A 23536-nucleotide genomic window follows, 5' to 3' on the forward strand; every position below is an offset into this window, starting at 1 on the left:
TCCAGGCCTCCATGGAGTCAAAAGACTCATCATGGGAGGTCCTTCCTAAAAAACACAAAGTCTATCAAGACACACCGAGGGGAGGTCCCCCCCCCCTACTAAGAAACACAAAGTCTATCATACCACTCCTTAAACTCATTGACTGTTCTAACTCTCACCACTCCATCAGGCAATGCAATCCATGGTTCAACCATCTTCCATGAAAAGAAACCACTCCTCACCCTCTTGCTCACAGTTTCCTTTCGTAATTTCCAGGGATGGCCCCTTGTCATGACTCCTTCCTGCTGTTCAACCAAGCGAAAGAACTCCCCAGTGTTCAACTGGGGAGTTCTTTTGCAACAATATAATTAACTAAAACAGCATATAATGGAGGGGACAAAAGGTTTAAGAGTGCTGGATCTGTTCACATCTGAGAACTTACAGTAACCAATGTAACCAACCAGTAACCAAAACTGCCTCTGCTGCTTGGTTGGGGAAAGCAATCATGTGATCTTGACCTCAAAGATTAACATGCAGAATTTTCTGTTAAGGGGGGGGGGTATGTGAAATTACAAAGCAAGTGATTATGAGAAACAGAAGTCAACTTAGAGCAGTGCAATGACATAAATCTGGAGGAGAAAGATGTTAACAGAGTATGGGAGAAAAGAGAGAGAGAGACTGTTAAGGAGTGTTTGGAGAAAGCAGTATTAGACTGTATACCTGGAGTCATGAAGATAAATCAGGTAGGTATACAAAAGTATCTATAGCTGGATCAATAGCATCAAGCAGGGATTGTGAAAAAAGACAAAGTTGTGGAGCGTATATACAGAGAAAGGTGATCAGCAGGCACTTGGGTAGCACAAGTAAGAAGAGTAACCTGTATAGTAAGGAAGGCCGATGCTAATTATAATAGAGAGCTGCCAAATGAGGGCAAAAGAAATTCCAAAGAGTTCTTTCATTATGTGGCAGGTAAACAGAAGAATAACTATGGAAAGGTGACTTTAAGGAGTGCTAGTGGTAGGAAAGTAACAGAAGCAAACAAAATAGTTGAGTTACTGAGTGATCATTTTGAAAGTGTGCACCATCCAGGTGGATATTTTAGTGCCAGATTTAGTGGAGATGTTTAGAATATTGCCAAACCTTAATACAGACATGGCCAAAGGATTAGATGGAATATTATGAGAACATGCAAGGGAATTGGCACTTCCTCTAACAAAACTGTTGAACTTGAGCCTCAGTTCTTGAAAAGTGACAAGGGAGGGGGAAAAGGGCAAAACAGTTCCACTGCATAAAGGTGGCTCCAAGATAGAAGTTGCAAATTATAGACCAATCAGTATCTCAGGAGAGTTAATTAAGAAGAATGGAAAACTTTAATAAAGATAATCCATAAAGAGGCCTCTGAAATACTTGGAAAGAAAAATAAAATATTAAAAAGAAAATCATTAAAAATCTGGAACACAGATATAGAAAATGCAATAAAAGAAAAACAAATGGTATACAAATCACACCTTCAAAAACATACAAAGGAAACAGAAGAAATATAGCCAAAGCCATACAAAAAGCTCACCAAGATTCTTGGGACAGATTTATTAATAAAATAGAAGAAGACATATATGGAAGACAAGACCTAGCCTATAAAATATTAAGGAAATTAAACAACAAAGAAAGAGATACAGCACAAATCAACATAATACAAGAGAAAGGATAGAACATTATAAGAATTTATGATATGAACCAAATTTAATAACAGAAAAGAATAAGGAAGAAATCAGCAGAGATATAGAACCAATAAAACTGGAAGAACTAAAAGAAACAATAAAGATATCAAAAATATAGAAAATCAACCAGATTACATTACAGAGCTTTGGAAATATGGCAGAGAATATTTACATCACAGATTCTTAAAATTAATAAATAACAGTTGGAGGAAATGTGAGGTTCCATCAGACTGGTTAAAAGCTAAGGTTATATTTATATTTAAGAAAGGAGACAGAGATGATTGCAGAAATTACAGAGGAATAAGTTTATTAAATACAGATTACAAAATTTACTGTAAAATCCTGAATAAAAGACTTAGAAACATTGCAAACAATCTACTCTCAGAAGAAGAAAATAGTTTCAGACATGGAAGTTCATGTATAGACAATATTTATGTGCTAAAACAAATTATTCAAAAAAAGATGAGAATTTAATTTAGAGACTCATGTGGCCTTTATAGATTACAAGAAAGCTTTTGATAAAATACACAGAGAAATACTATGCAATATAATGAAAAAAACAAGGATATCCATTACATTTGGTATAAGCTATACGAAGTTATTATTATTATTATATCACACCTCCAGGGAGTCCAAAGACTCATTGAGGGAGGACATCAACTCTACAACTCTTCGTCTCACTACTCCACCAACCTTCATCATCTAACACCAACGCCATCTACCGCCGACTACTACCACCACTAGTGCTTTCACAGACAATCACAAACATTCATGCCCATGGCAGGATTCAAACCTACAGCCTTCTGGCTGGAGAGCGGATACGTTAACCACTTGGCCAACCATGCCGGCATTTATATAAAGATACAAAAATACAGTTACAGTTAGGTAATAAATTAACAGAAGAGATTGAAATAAACCAGGGTGTCAGACAGGGATGTAGTTTATCTCCAACTCTATTCAATATATATATATATATATATACACACACACATATATATACACACACACATATATATATATATATATATATATTGAATAGATCAGATTATTAAAATATGGAAAACAACAATAAAACAAAGTATCCAGTTAACCAGAAGAACTGTTATCAAATACGATGCTGTGTGCAGATAATCACATTATATTACAAGACAATGAAGATGACTTTCAAAAATCAGTTTATGAATTAAATAAAATAAGCCAACAATACAATTTAAAAATTTCAAAAGAAAACAAAAGTCATGGCATTTAAAGGTCAGGATCATGTTAGATCAAAAATAGTTATAGAAAATAAAATAATAGAAGAGATGACACAGTTTAATTATTTAAGCTGCATAATAACATATCTAAAAGATAAAGATATAGATGAAAAAACAAAGAAATTTCAGAAAATCTGTGGAACAATTAAAAGGACACTGAATAAAATAACAAGACAAGAAACTCAACTAAAATTTTATAAAATAATGGCCACTCCCACTTTTTATATGGTTTAGAAACCATATAAAAAATGAAAACATCAGAAAAGCACTAGATATTTATAACATAAATGAAAAGATCAAGGAATATAGAGAGAAATGGAAAGAACATCTATCTAGGATGGAAAGATATCGGCTACCAAAGAAGGTGGATAGATATAGACCAAAGAGAAAGAGAGAGAGAAAGACCAGCAACAAGATGGAAAGACCAGTGAAGCCGGAACAAACAAATGCCTAATTCTTGAAGAGAAGAAAAAGAATATCTCAGGAGAGATGGAGAAGGTACTGGTAAAAAAATTTAAGACTGAGTGAACAGAAATATAATACTTTATATGGAGCAAAATGGTTTTGTGAAGGATACATCTTGCCTTAGTAATCTGCTTACCTTTTATAAGTTGCAGTTGAGTTAGATAAAGGAAATGGCTACTCAGTATTACTGATGGACTTTCAAATGGCATTTTGATAAGAGGGTGGTTGATGAACAGATATCAATGAGTGGTGCATGTGGTGGTGGTGGGGGGGGAGATTGAGTATGTGAGAAGGCAGGTAACTAGTGAAATACCACAAGACTCAGTCTTGTGGTATTTCACTAGTCACCTACCAAACCATTCTATTTCAATTACAAACGTCTACCACCCTGATAATACAAATATTGACACAGACATCATGAAAAGCTAAGTGAAGCTCCAAACCATCATACTTGGTGACCTAAATTCAAAACTCCCAATGTGGGGCTCTTCCGATTGACATTACAAGAATAACATGTAAGACCATAAAGGTCAACAATTGGAAGACCTATTTACAGATTTGGAATTCACAGCAATTAATAATGGACAGAGTGCTTATCTCTCCAAAACTATGGGAAATGAATCTGCTATTGACATCACAGCTATTAATTATAGCATTGCTTCAGGGGCACAATGGAAAAATTTGAGAAATGCCATTAGTGATCAAAGACCCATAATAACAACACTAAACTTCAAAATTTGTCATGTTGTACCATCATTTTTTATTTTGAAAAAAAAAAAAAAATTGAAAAGAATAACATGTAAGAAAGTTTTAAAGCAAATAAAAGTTGAGCAGCTCTCAGATGTGAACTGTAGACTAAAATACACAAAGATTATTGAAGAAAAAATGAAAGAGTTTGAGAACAGGAATCAAACCTTGGAGATTCAGTGGCAAACTCTGAAGAAAACATTGATTGATTCTGCCAGAGAGGCATGTGGTGAGGTTGTCTGCAAGGATAAAAAAATCAGAACTCCCTGGTGGACACAGGAAGTTAAAGAGGCAGTGAAGGAAAAGAAGAAAGCATATCAAAAGTTCCTGGCAAATAAGTCAGCTTGTGCTCTTAGAGAATACAGAGACAAATGCAAGAATGCTAAACACTGTGTAAAACTAGCTAAACAAAAGTCATGGGAGGACTTTGGCAAGAATATAGAAAATAAATATCAAGAAGGTGGCAAAATATTCTGGAGGTTGTTGAAGAAGCTTAGGAATGGAGGAAAGAGTACTGTAAAAGGAGTTAGAGATGATAAAGGTGACATGAAAATGGGAGAAAAAGATATCTTTGAAGTATGGAGTAATTACTTTGAAAAACTGCTAAATGAAACAAGGAGTGATGACAGCCCAGTGGTAAAAAACACTGACCAGGCATGCAGTCAGGAATACATATCTTGAAGTAGAAAAAGCCATCAAAGGCTTGAAATGTGGAAAGGCAGCAGGAGTAGATGATATTCGACCAGAAATGCTGAAGTACGGTGATATAAGAGTCTTATAGTGGCTGCACTGCATAGTTCAGAATGCCTGGACAGAGGGACGAATTCCCGATGATTGGAGTAGAGCTCTCATAGTACCCATATATAAAAAGGGAAATAAAACTAAATGTGAGAATTACAGAGGTATTTCCCTACTGAGTGTTCCTGGCAAGATCTATGCAAGTATACTTGAGAAACGGTTGAGAAGAATTGTGGAAGTAAAGCTGGGTGAAGAACAAGCTGGATTCAGGCCAAATAGAGCCTGTCAGGATCAGATCTTCACTTTATCACAAATAGTTGAGAAAGCATGGGAATATAACAAAGATCTGTACCTAAGTTTTGTCGATCTGGAAAAGGCATATGACAGGGTACCAAGAGAGAAGCTATTCAATACGCTACAGTTATATGGTGTCAATGGTTATATGGGCATTATATCAAGTAATACTTAGTCTTTATTTGAGTTGTAAGTCAGCAGTTAGAATTGAAGGAAGTACTGGAAGATGGTTTAATGTTAAATTAAATCTGGTGAGAGACAAGGATGTACATTATCCCCTCTGTTATTCATTATCTATATGGATCACATTATGAAAGAAAGTGGTATTAAACATGATATCAAAATTGGAGATGTTAATGTCAGCTCTTCGCTTTATGCAGACAATGTTATACTTCTGAATAAATCCGCTACTAGTTTGCAAGATTCTCTGACTAAATTGAATTGCTGTTGTAATAGATATGGTATGAAGGTCAGCAATAAAAAGACAAAGACAATGAAAATAGGCAGAATCATTGAAAATGTCAACTGTGTTGTGAATGGAGAACCTGTGGAACAAGTGAAACATTTCAGCTACTTAGGCATGATTTTTACTGAAGATGGTAAATTAAATATAGAAATAGACAACAGAATCAGCTAAGCTGGTATGGTAGGAAGTCAAGTGAATAAATTCGTATGGAATAAGAGAGAAATTAGTCGGAACACTAAATTAGCTGTATACAAGACAGTGTTCAAACCAGTTTTAACTTATGGATCTGAGAGCTGGGTCAGAAGTAAAACACTTGACCAAAGACTAGAGACCTGAGAAAGATTATAGGCGTGAACAGATGGCATCAATGGCAATATATTAAAAACGAGGATATTAGGAAAGAGCTTGACATTGTCAACATCCAGGAATGCGTTAGCAGAGCTAATCTCAGGTGGTATGGTCACTTAAACAGAATGGATGAAGAAAGATTAGCAAAACAAGTGTTCTCTGCCAGGTTGGCAGCAAAACGATCCAGAGGAAGACCAAGATATAGGTGGATTGATATGGTACAAAGTGCCTTAGACGATAGAAATATAAGATCTGATGATGTTGGAGTCTTGACAAGTAATAGACTGATTTGGAGGAAAATTGTAGATAGGAAGTTAGTAATGATGTAATTTTTTTCATGTAGTACTATCATATCCTGTACACCACATGGCAGGAATTTGATGATGATGATTATGATGATGAACTTCAAAATTGATCAAAAACAGCAAATCAGGAGGACATGGAACTTTAGAAAAGCTGACTGGACAAGGTTTACCCAAATCTTGGAGGACCTTTTTCAAGATGGACCTGTCTCTGGAAACCTTGATAGAAAATTACAAATCCTACTTCACACATCGGTAAAGCTGTCAAAGCAACAATCCCAAGAGGCAAACAGAAAAATACTTTTTTCTGTTTGCCTCTTGGGACAATATCAATTCAATGATTATAGAAAGAGATAACATCAACAAACAATTTAGAATTAATAAAACTAATGAATTTAGAAAGAAATTAATAGATATAACACACAAAATTGAGCAGGAAATTTGGAAGTGCAAGCAAGAGAAATAGGCATAGCTTTACAGTAATTTGGATCCAAGAAAAGACAGCCAACACTGGAACGTTATTAGAATCCTAGACAACAACATCAAAGAAGAGAACCAACAGAAAACTAACTTCATCATAAATGCTGAGGAAAAAAGCTTTAACAGATCAAGAAATGGCAAACACATTGACAAAAAAATATTTAAACAACACGAAACTTCAGTATAATGAAGAGGACAAGATGCTCAATAAACTCAGAAGTAAGATACTAAAACAAGCAAGAACATACCAATCTAATGATATCTTCTGTGAAAAATTTGTGCTAAGTGAACCAAATTCATCAATTAAGAAAACTGCACCTAATAAATCTCCTGGTTATGATCTTATCTTTGGTCATATGTTCAAACACTTTGGCAAAAATGTCAAAGAACAACTTTTAGACATTCTTAATACTTCTTGGCGAACAGGCAAACTACCAAAAACAATGGAAAAAATCAATTATTGTACCCATCCTAAAACCTGACAAAAATGCTGCATAATGTCAAAGCTATAGACCTATCGCATTAACCAGTATACTCTGAAAAATTACTGAAAGAATCATACACTGGCTCATAAAAAACAAGAAAATTAACGTCTACCAAACTGCCTATAGAGCCTACCGTTTGACGACAGATCAATTATTCTACTTCTGCCACACAATAATAGACTCATTTCAGGAAAAAACAACCAAAAAGGTAACTGCCATATTTCTCGATACGACTGCTGCTTTTGATCATGTTTGGATCAAAAAATTAATACAAATAATGCATGATACAGAAGATGAGCGGTTAACGAACATAGTTCAAAGACTTTGTTTGTTAACCGATCATCGATTTACCATAAATTTTTATGGGAATTTGATTAATTTGTTCTGAAGACCCCCCCCCCCAAAAAATAAAAAATTATATAATTTCTTACTATGTTTATTTATAATAACAATAATACATACACACACAGTCTTGCATTTTCATCAGTTATGTTTTTTTTTCCGTTTGTGGGGCGTTAAAGAATCTGTCCAATGTCAATTGCTTTTCTCTCTTTTTCAGGATTTTTTGGAAGTGATTAATAGCATCATCATAGAGATCCCCAAGCCTATTGACCTCAACCTGGTTTGGGTGCCATTCTAAGTCCGTTGTTTCTGACATCCTCCCATTTCTTCAAAAGATCTTTAATAGCAGATGTCGGCATTGGTCCTCTTTCGTTTTCCTCTTTTTCAGAAGAAAACACGTCTCCCTGAGTTTCTTCTTTCATGATGTAGGTACGGTTTTGCATGCACTTCCAAAATAAACCAGTTTCATCACAACTGAAAATTTGTTGTGAACAATATCCTTCTTTTTTAATGAATTCTTGAAATTTGAGATAGAACTTCTCAGCTTCTTCATTATCTGCACTAGCAGACTCACAGTGCATTACCACATGTTTAATGCCAGATCTCCTTCTAAACTTTGCAAACCATCCAGTGGTAGTCTTGAATTCTATCTCCTCATGTGATGAATGTGGAGTTTGTTTCTTCAGTTCTTCAAAAATTTTTCTAGCCTTCTCTTGAATGATAGTCATACTAGTTACATCTCTTTTCATTTCCCTTTCTTTTATCCAAACTAAAAGCAATCTCTCCATTTTTTCATGGATGGCACATCTTTGTTTCTTAGATGTGATTTTCGTTACTCCTTTAGCTGCTTGAGTCTTCTTGATTATATCTTTCTTAGCTAAGATTGTGCCTACTGTAGACCTGTTCAAGCCTAACAACATCAGACATCTTCTTCCCACTCTCTACCTTGGCTATTATCTCTTGCTTGGTTTCTATGGTGAGCACAGTTCTTGACACTCCACTCTTTTTAGGCCCCATAATATTATCAGTTTTTTTTTTTTTTTTTTTAAATAAAAAGTTCAGAAAAGCACTTACAAAAATTCAGAGAACAGAAATCAACTAGCACACAAAAAGGTTATGTATGCAATTGTCAAAGTCTCGTTCCAGAAACTGTTCATAGATGGCAGTAAAATACAATTCTACAAATCTTACACACAGCGTCGCTTCTTCTTGTGTTTGTTCTGTGAGGTGTTCGTTATCCGAACATGTGTTTGTTCTCCGAACATAAAAATCTTTCGCGAAAGTGTTCGTTGTCCGATTTGTTCGCAGTCCGAACTGTTCGTTAACCGATCACCCACTGTATCAGAATTAGAGGAAATGCTTTAATCTGGATTGCTGACTTCGTGAGAGGAAGAAAGATCAAGGTTAGGATCAATGCAGTAATATCCAGACAGCAGAAAACCAGGATAGTGTTCCCTAGTGCTCAGTCTCTTACTATTCCTTTTAATATGTCAATAACATTCATCCTTACCTTACAGAAGACACAAAAGTAGCTTGCTATGCAGATGATATAGTCATCTGGTACACTAGTGACAAAATTAAAGAATTGGAAGAGATTCTAAACAAATCCATGAGAGGATTAGAAAAATGGTCAGATGAACTTCAATTCAAAATCAACCCAGATAAAATAAAACTATGCACCTTTAGTACAAACAGGAAAAATAGACATTCCTACAATCTCAAAGTAATGATCAAAAACAGGCTAATTGAAAAAGTCGCAAATCCAAAATACCTTGGTATTACGCTTGATGAGAAATTACATTTTGCTCAACACATCTCTGACACTTCCAACAGAGCTCTTAAAAAACTAAATATATTGAAAAGGTTTTTTGGAACAAACATGGGTTCAAAGCCAAAAATCCTCAAGACTACTTACACTATACTAGTAAGGCCAATAATGGAATATGCAGCACCTATCTGGTCACCTTCTACTTCATTGGTAAAGGAAAAATTAGACAAAGTACAAGCAAAAGCATCCAAGATTATCTTTGGTGCAATCTCATCTACTAACAACATCAGAGCACAACAGGAATGTGGACTTGACCTGCTGGAGGGGAAAAAAAAAAAGAAATTTGCCACCATAAAATTCATTAATAACATCAGAAGCTACGAAAGTGATCATATTTCCCTAAAAATGTATGAATATTAGAATCAAAAATGCAGACTTGACAGATCATCAACTTTACAATATGATACAATACAATATCAGGAGGGAAACAGATCTTGATTATCTAAATGCCCACATAAGCAAAGAACCTCTATATTCCAGACCTTTACTTCAAATACGTCCATAAATCTAAACCTTACTAAACCCTGTACAAAAAAAAAGAATCAAAAGAAACACTCAAAGAAAAAGGTCTAAATACTATCAACCTTCTTTCATCCTCCAAATGGGTTACTTGTTATACCGATGGATCGTCAGACACTAATATGATTAATGGAAGCACTGGTGCTCTCCTTCTGCTCCCGAAAGGCGAAAAACTTTCAATAAAAGTTGGATCTGGGAGAATTGCTTCTTCCAATTTTACCAGCAAACTCTATGCAATAAATAAATCACTCGAAACCTACTTAAAATTATCATCATCTCAACAATCATAGAGAATTATAATTTACAATGACTCAAGATCAGCTATTGAGGCAATCAAAAGTGGCAATACCAAGCTCACCCAAGATATCCATAAACTCTTAAACCAACTAAAGCGTTTGGGAAAAAGTTGCATCTTACAATGGATTCCTGCTCATATAGACATTGACTACAATGAAGCAGTTGATAAATTAACAAAAGAAGCTAGAAAGCTCAACAAAGAAACTGACATGATAATTCTTGCTGATGCTAATGCACCAGCAAAATCTAAATTAATTCCACTAAAATCCTATACAACACCAAATTCCCAAAATTAATGTTGACAGAAAGACCTCCACCAAGATAGCAAGACTCTGAACAGAATATCTTAGAGGAATGAAGATCAGTATGGATGGTACGAGAACAAAACTGCAATAACTGCCCTAATACTGAACTGACACCCACTCACATTTTTACCTGTCCAGCAATTACAGCAGCCTTGCAAGCAATAGACCTTAATCTTGAACAACAACTCTATACGAACAAAATCATCAACATAGCCAAAGCAGTTCAAAGAGCACATGGAAATATCTAAGACTCTTCAAAGGACAAGACAACAACAACCAAAGACTTTAATTTAAGTTCATGGCAGGAAGAGAGGCATGAGAACATGTATAATATTGTGGTTATCAAGGGCGTTTAGAATTATAATTTTGCTTAGAGTGTGGAGGAAGGGTGAAACTGGTTACCAGAAGTGGTTGTGAGTGCTTTAACTGTGAATGAGTTCAAGGAACAGTATTATGTGAACAATGGTTAGAGTCAGCCTCCCACAATGAGCTTCTGATTCCACGGAGATGCCCAATAAATACTATTACTACTAATAATAATAATACTCTCAGTTTATTCAAATCATTCTCCTAGATCTCTTCATTGACTTGATAACATTGTTTCAATGATATTTACCCTCAATGGTAGACATATTGCTGTTTTTAAATCAAAATATGAAATAAAGAAATAAAGTACAAAATATGTACTTACCTTTTTCTTTCTTTAACACCTAACTGCAAGCATGTCACATTATCATCTTTTAAATCACACATAACTGATCGACAAAGTGTTGATGCTACTAGAATATGCTTAGAATAGGATAATTGTACTACTTCATGACTTTCATGTAGAACTACTCTGGAAACACTAAGTTGCTGAAAAATAAATCAATAATATTATTGCTAACTATTATCCCAAAATCTATGTGGAATTAAAGACTTGATATAAGGTGTAAGTGCAAATCAACTCAATTCATACTTAATGCCCTGTCATACTTTTAAGTAACATGCAGCATTTTGAGTAACATAGATGCAACAAAGTGATTAACATTGAACAACACTTACCATGTAGAGTTATGGATATTTATGATGTTTAGAGAGTATACCTATTCATTTTAAGTTATTTAAAATTTAACTCATTTTCCAGAGTGTGTATGTGTGTGCATATGTGCGTGTGTATATACACACCATACACAATTATCAAGGCCAGGTTAGAGATGCTGAAGAAAAGTAAACAACAAAGTAACATTGGGCTAGTGCATTTGTTCTAATTATAATAGTTATAACAACATTTGTCTTTTTTTAATGCCACATAAGTAAACATACATACATAAAATGAAAAAGTATATATACTTACATTAAGATAATATTTCATTAATTAAATTCTCATCATTTCATGAACATTCTCAATATACTAATTTAAATTATGAAACAACAGCATTAGTAAATTACAAAGATTAATAATGCAGATGAGTTATTGTGAGTTGTTACAGAGGAGAACAGTTCTAATTATAACTGAATTCCTAGCAATGCTAGTAACAAAGGATAAACAGAGTCCATCAGGTCTGTTAATATTTGGCTGGTATACAGTAAATATACATATGAATTCTTAAAGTGAATAAGTATACTTACATTAAGATAAGTAGGGTGACCAACCATTCCAGATTTTCTGGGACAGTCCCGAATTCTAGTACACTGTCCACATTAGTAAAGATCCTGGATTTTGAAAAGAGTCCTGTTTCTGTTTTTAAGATGTTAGTTCACCAGCATGCACATGCAGCTGTTGTGTTTATGACAGTGTTTTTCATACAAATATAATTCGCCCTTTGAATTAAGTCATCGTCACCTATTAGTGCCAATATTATTTCAAAAGGCAAACAGTGTTACTTAAGTTTTTCTTATATTAACATTGTTAATAGAACAGTTAATCAAGCATTGCATACTCGTTTTGATAAATTATGGAGACTACAACCGTGTTAGGAATAATTACTTTAATTTCTCAACTTTTCATATTAAAGTCATCATCATCTGGAGTACACACACACACACGCACACAAAGACAAGCCATATTACATTTTAAACAGTATGTCAAAGTGACAATGATTCGATCAATCCTTATTCCAGTAGCCTGACCTCTAGTTAGAAAAAAAAACAACACTACATCATCATAGAACAAATTCATATTAATACTTTCAATGCAGCAAAATTAGTGGCCTAATCAATAATTTAACATAAGTGTTTGTTATATTGAAGCTATGATCCTAGATTACTGGTCCTAAACCTAAAGGTTGTGGGTAAAATATGTGCGTTCATATTCTTGGGATTTTTAGACCACCATTATTGTTAAGATTAGGGTGGTTGATAAGAATTTCACAGGTCTTTAAATTTGCATTCATATCACGTTTTGGTGTGATATGAAGAACAGGTGGCTTTCTGGTCATGCCCTGAATACTCTACATAGAACTGACTGGAAAGGCACCTGTTCTTTACATCACACCAAAATGTAGTATGAGTGCAAATTTAAAGAGGCCTGTGAAATTCTTATCAGCCATCTGAACTATCATTATCAAACATCACCCATCTTATTTATGCTGCAATCCATAAGCTAGATATAATGTCATCTAATGCCACAAATAGCACTTTTGTTCTGTTTTAATGAGAGGAATCTCTCATTATGAGAATTGAAGTCAAGTCTTCAAGTCAAAGGTCACAATGTCCTCTTGTTCTCCCACTTACTCATTTTCAGTGCTTAGTATTGTTGATGATGATCATCATCAGCAGCCTGTTTATCCACCCATTACAGGGTGAAGGCCTCTCCCATTGTGGGAGGGTTGGGTCTACTTCTCCCATGGTGACCCACTCCATCTTGGGAGAGTGCGCTTATAGTAGTACTTGAAATGTATTGAAGTTACTTTAAAAATTACCTTAAGAAATTACTCATTTTTAAAATTAGTTTAAAAAACCAAAAATTAACTGTTTTTCAGTGTTATTAGTTTTAACTAAATTATTTTAAAATTACTTACTTAAGAAATTATTGTACAATTCTCTAAAGCAGGGATTCTCAACCTATGGTACGCATACCACTGGTGGTATGTGAACCTTACTAGTACATCTAATATCTTGAATTAAATATAGTGGTACGCCACTGGAAAAGGTTGAGAACCTCTGCTCTAAAGTAACTGTATTACTTAAGCCTTCTCATCAATATTAACTCAATTTTTTTATATTTTTTATTTACAACCTTGCTGTGACTTTAGTTATAATTGGGACAATGTTCCATGATGCCATATCTGCAATTGAATTATTGACCCTTCTGTCATTCACACTTGTGCTACTGTCTATTATTTAACTAGTATTGAGTCTATTAAGTTTAAGTTCGTATTAATACTTAATTCTATTAAGTATTAAGTCTATTATTTAATTAGTATTAATTAGTATTAAGGATGCAAATTAAACAGTGATCAACAATTTTATAAGTAAGGTAGATTCTTTACACGAGTAATCAATTTTAAAAGTTAGTTATAACAACAATCATAGCTGTATATCAGCCTACATTAGCCTCATGATGAAATCCCTTATTAATTTTACACAGTGATCAGCATTAATTATGGTAAAATTATAAAAACTACTACCATATTACAAATAATAACTTTAATTTCCCAATGTTTCAACCTTCATATTAGGTTATCATCATCTGGAGAATACACATATATAGAGTGAAACAAGTTACATTATAATTAAACAGTATACCAAAGTATCACTAATTTGGTTGACATTACCCAACTAGCATGACCTATATAGCCAGAACTTAAATTCAGTCATATTCTTTAAGGAAAAATACTAGCAAATGCTACAGAATCAGTGGTGGACTAATCAATATTTAAAATAAGTGCTGAGGTTTGTTATTGTCAAATTGTATCTGGAGTGACTAGGGTTACAAGGAAAAGGAATGCCACACACTTACAGTCCTAATTATTATGACCTATTAGAACAAAAGCCATGTAGGTTGAATGTGTGTCATCCATTGTTGAGATTGAATAGAATTTCAGAGGCTCCTGTAAATTGGCATTCACTAGATTTTGTTATGATGTAATGAACAAGTACTTTTCCAGTCAATCTGTACAGAGTACCAAAGACATGATCAGAGATACCAGATTTTCTACAGTTTTAAATTTGATATGTCAAATATAGCAAAAAAAATTTTTTTTGTCATCAGTTGGGAGGACGTTGATGGTTCTAGTTCTTTTATGTTCTCATAAGTTCTTAAAGCCTTCTGTTTAATGGTTAACTAGTATCTACTGGTATGCATTTTGGGGTAATAATCAATCCATGTTAGCAGCGTCTTGTCTATTTTTTTATAACTATATCTCTGGTATATGAAGAAGACTTAACGTTTAATTTTGTACCAGAGGCTACTGATTGTCGCATAGCATTTTAATTTTTTTTTTAATTGTCTGGATTGTACCTTCGTTCAAATTAAAACTTTTTCCAACAGATGTGGAATCTTCAGCTTTTGCAAGTTTAAGATTTCTATTTTTGTTTTTCTAAAGAAATTATTTTTCATTTTAGCTTCTTTCAGATGTCTTATCCATCATTTCTGTCGAGGTAGAAAATATTTTCAGTTAGTTAAATAAATCATGTTATAAAAATTGTAAACTTACCTTAACATAAAAAAATTCAAGTTTATTTTTTCAATTTAAGTATAACAGTAATTAACAAAACTTGGAAATTTGTTATAAATTTTCATTTTCAAATTTAGATGAACATCAAATGAAAATATGTAATATGAACATGATAGGAAAATAACATATTAAAAAAATTAATTAAAAATAATAAATTTTGTTACAAAAATAAACTTACATTTGAAAAAAAAAAAAAACATATTTAACAGGATTACTTTATTTTCATCAATCATGCTAATTCAAAACCCGTGCAAAAACAGGATTGGGTGTATTTTTGCTATAGCCATGGTTTATAACAATACTGTGGATAATTTGTAATTCATGCTTAAGAGCTTGCTCATTGGGGAAAATATTTATTCCTATGTTCTGATGAGTGTTACTGAAACCTAGCTTTTGTGGTTTTTTAGCTTGCTTGTTACAATGACAATACACAAATTGGTACTGTTGAGTTTATTATTATTATAATTTTTGAATAACAGCTTCACGCACGTAAGAGAAAACTAAATATAATTTATTACTCTGAGAGACTGACTGTAAGTGAGCAAGAGGTGTATGGTGAGTTGAGCAAACTTGATGTTAATAAGGCTGTGGGACTTGATAATATATCACCATGTATTCTGAAGGAATGTGCCTGGACATATTTTTTTAATACGAGTCTTGCACTGGGTCAAGTTCCTATGGAGGGCAAGATTGTGCTGCTTCATAAGGGAGGTGATAGAACGCAAGCAACAAATTATAGGTCTATCTGTGCATGTCAGGTGTTATGATTAACTTGTTGGAGAAGCTTGTGAGAACTAGGATCCAGAATTGGTTTGACAACAGTGGTATTATTATTGATGGACAGCATGGATTTGCTAAAGGGAGGTCATGTTTTAGTAATCTACTTACTTATTACAATAAGGTGACTGCTTCCTTGGACAGAGGAGAGGGATACACAGTAATATACTTAGATTTTTCAAAGGCTTTTGATAGATTACCGCATGATAAGTTGATAGTCAAACTAGAGTGGATGGGGTTGGATATCAGATTAGAGCATTGGATTGGAGACTGGTTATCTGATAGGTATCAGCAAGTTGTGTATGGGGGAGCAATATCCAGGAAATGGAAAGTCACTAGTGGAGTGCCTCAGGGGTCTGTTTTAGGGCCATTACTGTTTAACTTGTATATTAATGATATAGGTGAAGAAATTAAATGGAGATATTGAGTTGTTTGCAGATGATGCAAAGTTGGGACGAACTATGAAGAGTAGAGAAGATATTGTGGACTTGAATAAATTGAGTGATTGGGCACAGGAATGGGGATGTGAGTTTCAATGTTGCAAAATGTAAGGTTTAAAATTTGGAAAACAAAGATGGGATGCAGAATTTATGCTTGGTGGGGATATATTGCCAGAGGTGGAAAAAATGAGATCTTGGGGTGATAGTGGATAAGGATATGAAATTTAGGGGACACATTGCCAAAATTATGAAGACAACATAAAGACTTCTGGGAATGATGCAGATGACACTAAAGAAGGAGAAGTAGGCAGTTCCATTGCATAAGGATTTGATTAGCTCACACATGGACTACTGTGCCCAGATTTGGTCACTGGTTTTCAAAAGGATGAAGAGATGTTGGAAAGGATCCAGAGGCGATTGACTAAGGTAGTTTCTGACATCTGGAATATTGAATATGAGGAAAGATTGAGAAGATGCAATTTACAGAGTCTAGTGAATAGGAGGAAGAGGGGAGATATGATAGAGACCTACAAGTTAGTAAGGGGTTGTTACAGAGTCAATGTTGGAGAGGTTTGACAGAAAACAGTGGGAGATCAGGGGACCTGAAAACTGTATAAAGAGGGTGTGAGCAGGGGAGTGAGAAACAGGTTTTTTGCATGCAGAGGTGTGAATGATTGAGTGTGTTTAAGGCACAGTATATGATGAGCTATGTGTATGATACAAGGAGACCTCCGAGATGAGTCTTTGACTCCATGGGATCTTGGGGTAATAATAATAATAATAATATTTTGCTAATAATGATGCGCATAATGAGCTTCTTTCAGGAAAAATATTGATGAATATATATATTAAGCAAAATATATAGGTGTAATCAATTATATTTAGTTTTCTCTTACATGTGTGAAGCCATTATTCAAAAAAAATATAGTATGTCTAATGAGCACGTCTCTATTAAACACTAGTAATTATTATTATTAATTTGCTTGCTTATGTAACCTAGTAACATAGCCTGTACATAAGCATAAAATTTATATTCAAGAAGATGCTCAGTATGCTGAATGTAGTAACTTTAAATAAAGTTCTTACATTCTGTCAACACTACGTCTACACATTTATAATATGAATACATCATGTTGAAAGTTTTTTTTCACTTGGTTATATTAAAAATTAAAAATGCCAAGAAATTGTATTCTCAGTTCCATTCTTTATCCAAGTTGAAGCAAACAAAGCTTGCACATGAAGTCACTTCATGACTGGGTTACTTGTATATAGAGCTAATGACTTCACATCAATTGCTTTAGTATCCCATAATGCAACTCATATATGAATGAGAGTGAAAGTGAGAAGAGGGGGTCGAGAGTTAGAAAATTAGGAAGATTGAATGATAGAGAGAATGTGATGTGAGATTCGGAAGTTGAATTGGATTGGATGAGGAAAGAGATGAAATGGATGCGGAATGAAATTAAGAAAATTCAGGTAAAAAATATTAAAACAAATCATGATGGCACGAAAGAGTTAGAACGAAAGATAAGCGAGTGGCGTTGTATGGCGACTCTGTTATTAAAGGTGTGCTGGATGATAAGATGCATAAGGTATGTTTTCCAGGCGGTAAAATGAGTAGAGTGATTGAGGTAAAATGAGTAGAGTGATTGTTAATGAATGGAATGAGTTTGAGGGACGAAGTGAGCTATGGTAGTGATGGGCTACATTTGAGTGGTTATGGTGTGAGTTGCTTGGAGAGACTGCTGATGGAAGATAGAAAAGTGAGTAGAGTGAGAGAGAATGAATCAGATCAAGTGGGAAGTGATGTGGAAGAGCAGGAGAGATTAAAGAGGTGGTTATGAATGAGGAAGCGAGTGGTATGAGTATAGAAAATGAGAGAATGGGTATGCAAGAGGAGCAGGGAAACAGGGAGGCTCAGGGTGGACTGGGATACACAGATTGAGAAAGGTAGATGCTCTGAGAGGAGGTGAGAGCATGTGTAGAGAGGAAAGGACTGGAATGACCTGGGATCAAGAGGAAACAGTTGGAATTGAATGTGATCTCTCAATGCCCAGTCGAGCATTGAGAGATCACATCGAGTGGTTGGTGGTATCAGTGGAACTAGCTGTAGATCCAGAAATGAGGTTTTGTTTGTATACAAATGCTAGAAGTATAAGAAAAAAGGCAGTTGAAATGGTCACATTAATTGCATCTGTTCACCCAAAGATTGTTGGAATAAGTGAGAAATGGTTGGAAGAGGATGACATCCTGATAGGAATAGAGATGGAAGGGTATGATGTGTTTCGTGAGGATAGAAAGGGTAAAAAGGGAGGTAAAGAGTGAAATTGATGATAAAGAAAGAGTTATGTCCATACAAAGTAGAGATGCAACAGTGAAATAGTGTCAGTGGTTTTGAGGCAGTATGGTGTGAGATAGAAGTGAATGGAATCAAATACTTGGTGGGATGTTGTTATAGACCAGGTAATGTGGATGGTTGTGATAATGAAATGTATAATCAAATTAGCCAAGCAAATAAGAAAAGGGTGATCATTATGGGTGATTTTAATTATGGCAATATACACTGGAATGATGAAACTTTCTTGAGTTTTTGAAGGATAACTACCTCAGACAGTATGTAACAGAGGGCATGCGAGGATTGAGGGTCTTGGATTTGGTCATCTTATCAGAGGATGTAATTATAAATGAGGTGTCATATCATCCACCAATTGGTGAGAGTGACCATGAGGTGATTATCTGGGTGGTTGCCAGCAGTGTGAGGACCTCTGTGAGAAAAGGGTATATGTGGAACTACAAGGGGGGGGGGATGATTATGAAGAGCTCAGGAGACAGCTTGCAGGTGCAGCATGGAATGAAGAGTTAGCTAGAAAAGAGATCAATGCAGCTTGGGGGATTTTCAAAAACTATCTAGTAGATGCAATGTCTAAATGTATTTCAAGGGTGAGATGGTTAAATAAAGTAGGTGAAATGGATGAATAAAGAGATTAAGCAAGCGATACAGAGAAAGAGGACATTGTGGAGGCAGCATAAGCGAAGTGGAAATAACCAATTCCATGAGATCTACAAAGACCAGCAAGGAGGGTGACTTGGTTGGTGAGGGTAGCTAGAGAGAGATATGAACAGCAGTTAGCTAATGAAGCCAAAAAGAATTTTCGGGAGTTCTTTCGATATGTAACCAGCAAAAGAAAGAATGATTGTGGAAGGATGACACTGATTGAAGAAAATGGTATAAAGACAGCTGTTGCAGAATATGTGGTGGAGATACTTAATGAGCAATTCATAAATGTCTTTCAATCTTGTGAATGTGATTACATAGAGAGATTGAGAGCAGTAGATGATGGGGAGGAGAGAGACTGACTGTAAGTGAACAAGAGGTGTATGGGGAGTTGAGTAAACTAGATGTTAATAAGGCTGTGGGAGACGATAATATATCACCACGTATTCTGAAGGAATGTGCCAGGGAGTTGACACCTGCCTTGACATATTTTTTTAATACAAGTCTTGCACTTGGTCGAGTTCCTAAGGAGTGGAAGGAGGGCAAGATTGTGCTGCTTCATAAGGGAGATGATAGAACGCAAGCTTCAAATTATAGATCTATCTGTGCATGTCAGGTGTTGCAATTAAGTTGTTGGAGAAGCTTGTGAGAACTAGGATCCAGAATTTGATTGACAACAGTGGTATTATCATTGATGGACAACAGTGGTATTATCATTGATGGACAGCATGGATTTGCTAAAGGGAGGTCATGTTATAGTAATCTACTTACTTATTACAATAAGGTGACTGCTTCCTTGGACAGAGGAGAGGGATACACAGTAATATACTTAGATTTTTCAAAGGCTTTTGATAGATTACCACATGATAAGTTGATAGTCAAACTAGAGTGGATGGGGTTGGATATCAGATTAGAGCATTGGATTGGAGACTGGCTATCTGATATGTATCAACAAATTGTGCATGGGGGAGCGATATCCAAGAAAAGGAAAGTCACTAGTGGAGTGCCTCAGGGGTCTGTTTTAGGGCCATTACTGTTTAACTTGTATATTAATGATATAGGTGAAGAAATTAAATGGAGATATTCAGTTGTTTGCAGATGATGCAAAGTTGGCACGAATCATGGAGGGTAGTGAAGATGTTGTGGCCTTGCAGGAAGACTTGAATAAATTGAGTGATTGGGCACAGAAATGGGGATGTGAGTTGAATGTTGCAAAATGTAAGGTTTTAAAATTTGGAAAACAAAGATGGGATGCAGAATTTATGCTTAGTGAGGATAGATTGTTGGAGGTGGAAGAAATAAGAGATCTGGGGGGGGGGGGGGTGATAGTGGATAAGGATCTGAAATTTAGGGAACACAAAGGTGTCACACCTTATTACTAAAATATTCTGAATTAGAAATAGATGTAAGTTTGTTCACTTGGTTATACTATAAATTAAAAATGTCAAGAAATTATATTCTCAGTTTCATCCTTTATTTATTTATTTATTTATTTATTTATTTCATCCTTCAAGTGCAAGCAAGCAAAGTTTGTGCATGAAGTCACTATATGATTAGGTTACTTGTATACTAAGGCAAATGATGTGAAGTCATTAGTTTCTATATACAAATAACCCATGCATGAAGTGACTTCACCCACAAACTTTGTTTACTTACACTAGGATAAAGGATGAAGCCGAGAATATAATTTCATGGCATCTTTATGAATATCATCATCTTTAATTCAAATGATTCAATTAAATGCATATACTGTCCTCTCTAAAAATATGAAAGTATTTGAAAAAATAAAACAAAAGCAAAACATCATCATCATTTTCAATATATCTTTGGGGAGTATTATTTTATAATTAGTTTCCAATCAACAACCTTCTTTCTAACTGATCTATTATTTATTAGGTGTTTGATTTTATCAGCATTTACATTTTGATCATCTAAAGCACTCCTAACCACATCGATCTACGTAAATCTTGTTCTTACTCAGAGTCTTTTCAAACATTCTGTCTCGCTAAGCTTGGAATTATTCTCAGATTCGATTCTACACATTCATAATGTTGTTGAGCTTCTGAAATCTCATTTTTAATATAGTTTACAAGTGATGCCATCTGTTAACTCTTCTACTATTACACACAACTTTCATATCTGTGATCTGTCACCAATTTTTGATCTATCATTTTATTCTTAATGCAACTCTCATATCTGGAAAATAAAACTTGGACACCAGCATCTAACTACAAGTCCTGATAATCATAATATTTCCCCATGTTTACATGGAACTAAGAATTTGTCATCTTCACTAAATATTATGTCTAAATAGCTAAAATATGTAACCAGTTCTATAGGATTACTACTAAGTATATCATCGATGTTTCTTGTTTTGTTTCTCTGTATATTTCATATCAAATTTTTCCCATCAATTATTTAATGTGGCTTAAGACCTGCAGCAGATTTTTATCATCAGAATCATCATCAAATTCCTAAATATCTCATGAAGTGTAGGATAAGAATTAAGTTTACATTATGACTAACTTTCTATTGTCAACGTTAACTACAGATTAGTCTATAATTTGTCAGGACTTCAATACTGTCATATCTGATGGTCTTCTAATGTACTTATGTGTAACTGTATCAATCCAACCAGATCTTGGTCTTCCTTTTCTTTTTTCTTTTTTTTTTGTTAATACTGCCATTCTGATATCAAGTACCTGTTTTGCAAACCTTTCCTATTCCATTCTGCTAGCTAGTGTTTGGCCGACTGGAGAACATACCCACAGATTAACCAACAGATTGTGGGTTCAAATCTTCCCATGGACATGGATGCTTACTAAATCCTTAGGTGGAAGACAACTATTTCCCCCCCCCCAAGTTACTGGAGGCAAAATAGCCTGAAAAACTTCTATGTATGGTCTTCTTAGGTTATGGTGGGGGGGGGGGGGATATGCATAAAAGACTTCCTATAGTTCCTTGCAGATAAGCTTATACATTGGTTACACACAGCTTTTCAGGAAATTACACTGTATACTAGAATATTAATTATAAAAAACTTTAATATCTTCCTATATTTTGGAAATGTTATATTGCCATCATCAGGGATTACAAAAACCAATGATATGTGCACTAATACTGAGTGAATTAGACTGAATAAAGGCAACAGAAATTGGACCTAGAGTCCTAAACAATGCCCTAGTGAACAAAATTGGGCTGACAATCTTAAAATGTATGCTTCAAAAATTTGGGGCAGTCTCATGCATCCAAATTTGTTGAGGTTTGGAGTTTTACAGAGCTGAGGTAGATTCGAGGAATAGTCTTTCATACTTGTATTTGCTGCAGTGTAATAGAGTAGCCTTCTTCAGCATATCCTGAGGTGGGTGTTCAAAGCATGGTCAGCAAGTCCTTGTGTTTGGATATCCTGATATTGGCTGTCCTGCCTGTTTGGCCACAGTATGACAATTTGTAATTTTAAGGGACCTGGTGTACTCCTGGTAGGTCTAAAGAATATGGATCTTTGGTGGAGCAGATAAGAGATGCCAATGTCTTTTTATGTGGTCTGTAACTGGTTGTAAGGTCATATTTCCTTAGGATTTTTGTTAATTTTTCAGATGTGTTCCATATATATATGAAATGATGATAGATTCTAAATAATCTCTGAGGGCAAGGAGGAGGAGTTGTAGCCATTAGCTAAAAAAGTGTTAAGAATATGGTCAAGTTCAGTAGTTAGGGCACTGTTATTCAAACTGATTACTTTTGCCATGTTATTATTAAGAGAAACCTTCAGGGAATCAGGTGCTCATCGAAGGAGGCCACATACTACATGCACCAACAGGTTTTCTGCAGATTTTCTGCAAACAAAGAAAGCCAGTGATTCATCAGGCTGGCGTATAATCAAAGTATCTAGGAATGGGAGAATGTTGTTGTTTTCATTTTCCGAGGTAAACTGGATCCTTGGTTGTTGATTGTTTAGGTGTGTTTGGGTTTATGTGGCACAGAGTATAAGGCTTTTTCTTCAAAGGTCTTCATAAAGAAGTTAGCCAGGGGGTTGAGAGAGTTGAGAATCCATGGCAGTCCCCTCTATCTGTTTGTAGAATTTTCCTTGCCAA

General features: G+C 34.8%; 1 protein-coding gene across 1 annotated transcript in view; it reads right to left on the reverse strand.

Moving 5' to 3' along the window:
* The window catches only part of LOC150102604 (tectonin beta-propeller repeat-containing protein 2), a 364776-nt gene that overhangs the window by 257711 nt on the left and 83529 nt on the right, over positions 1–23536 (reverse strand). The window contains exon 5 of the mRNA XM_090398660.1: positions 11261–11424. Within this exon, the coding sequence (XP_090254786.1) occupies positions 11261–11424 (164 nt within the window). The remainder of the gene's footprint in view (positions 1–11260; positions 11425–23536) is intronic.

Source organism: Typopeltis vanoorti, chromosome 10, assembly GCF_054136105.1.
Source record: "Typopeltis vanoorti isolate ZY-2024b chromosome 10, IOZ_Tvanoo_1.0, whole genome shotgun sequence".
Lineage (NCBI taxonomy): Eukaryota > Metazoa > Arthropoda > Arachnida > Uropygi > Thelyphonidae > Typopeltis > Typopeltis vanoorti.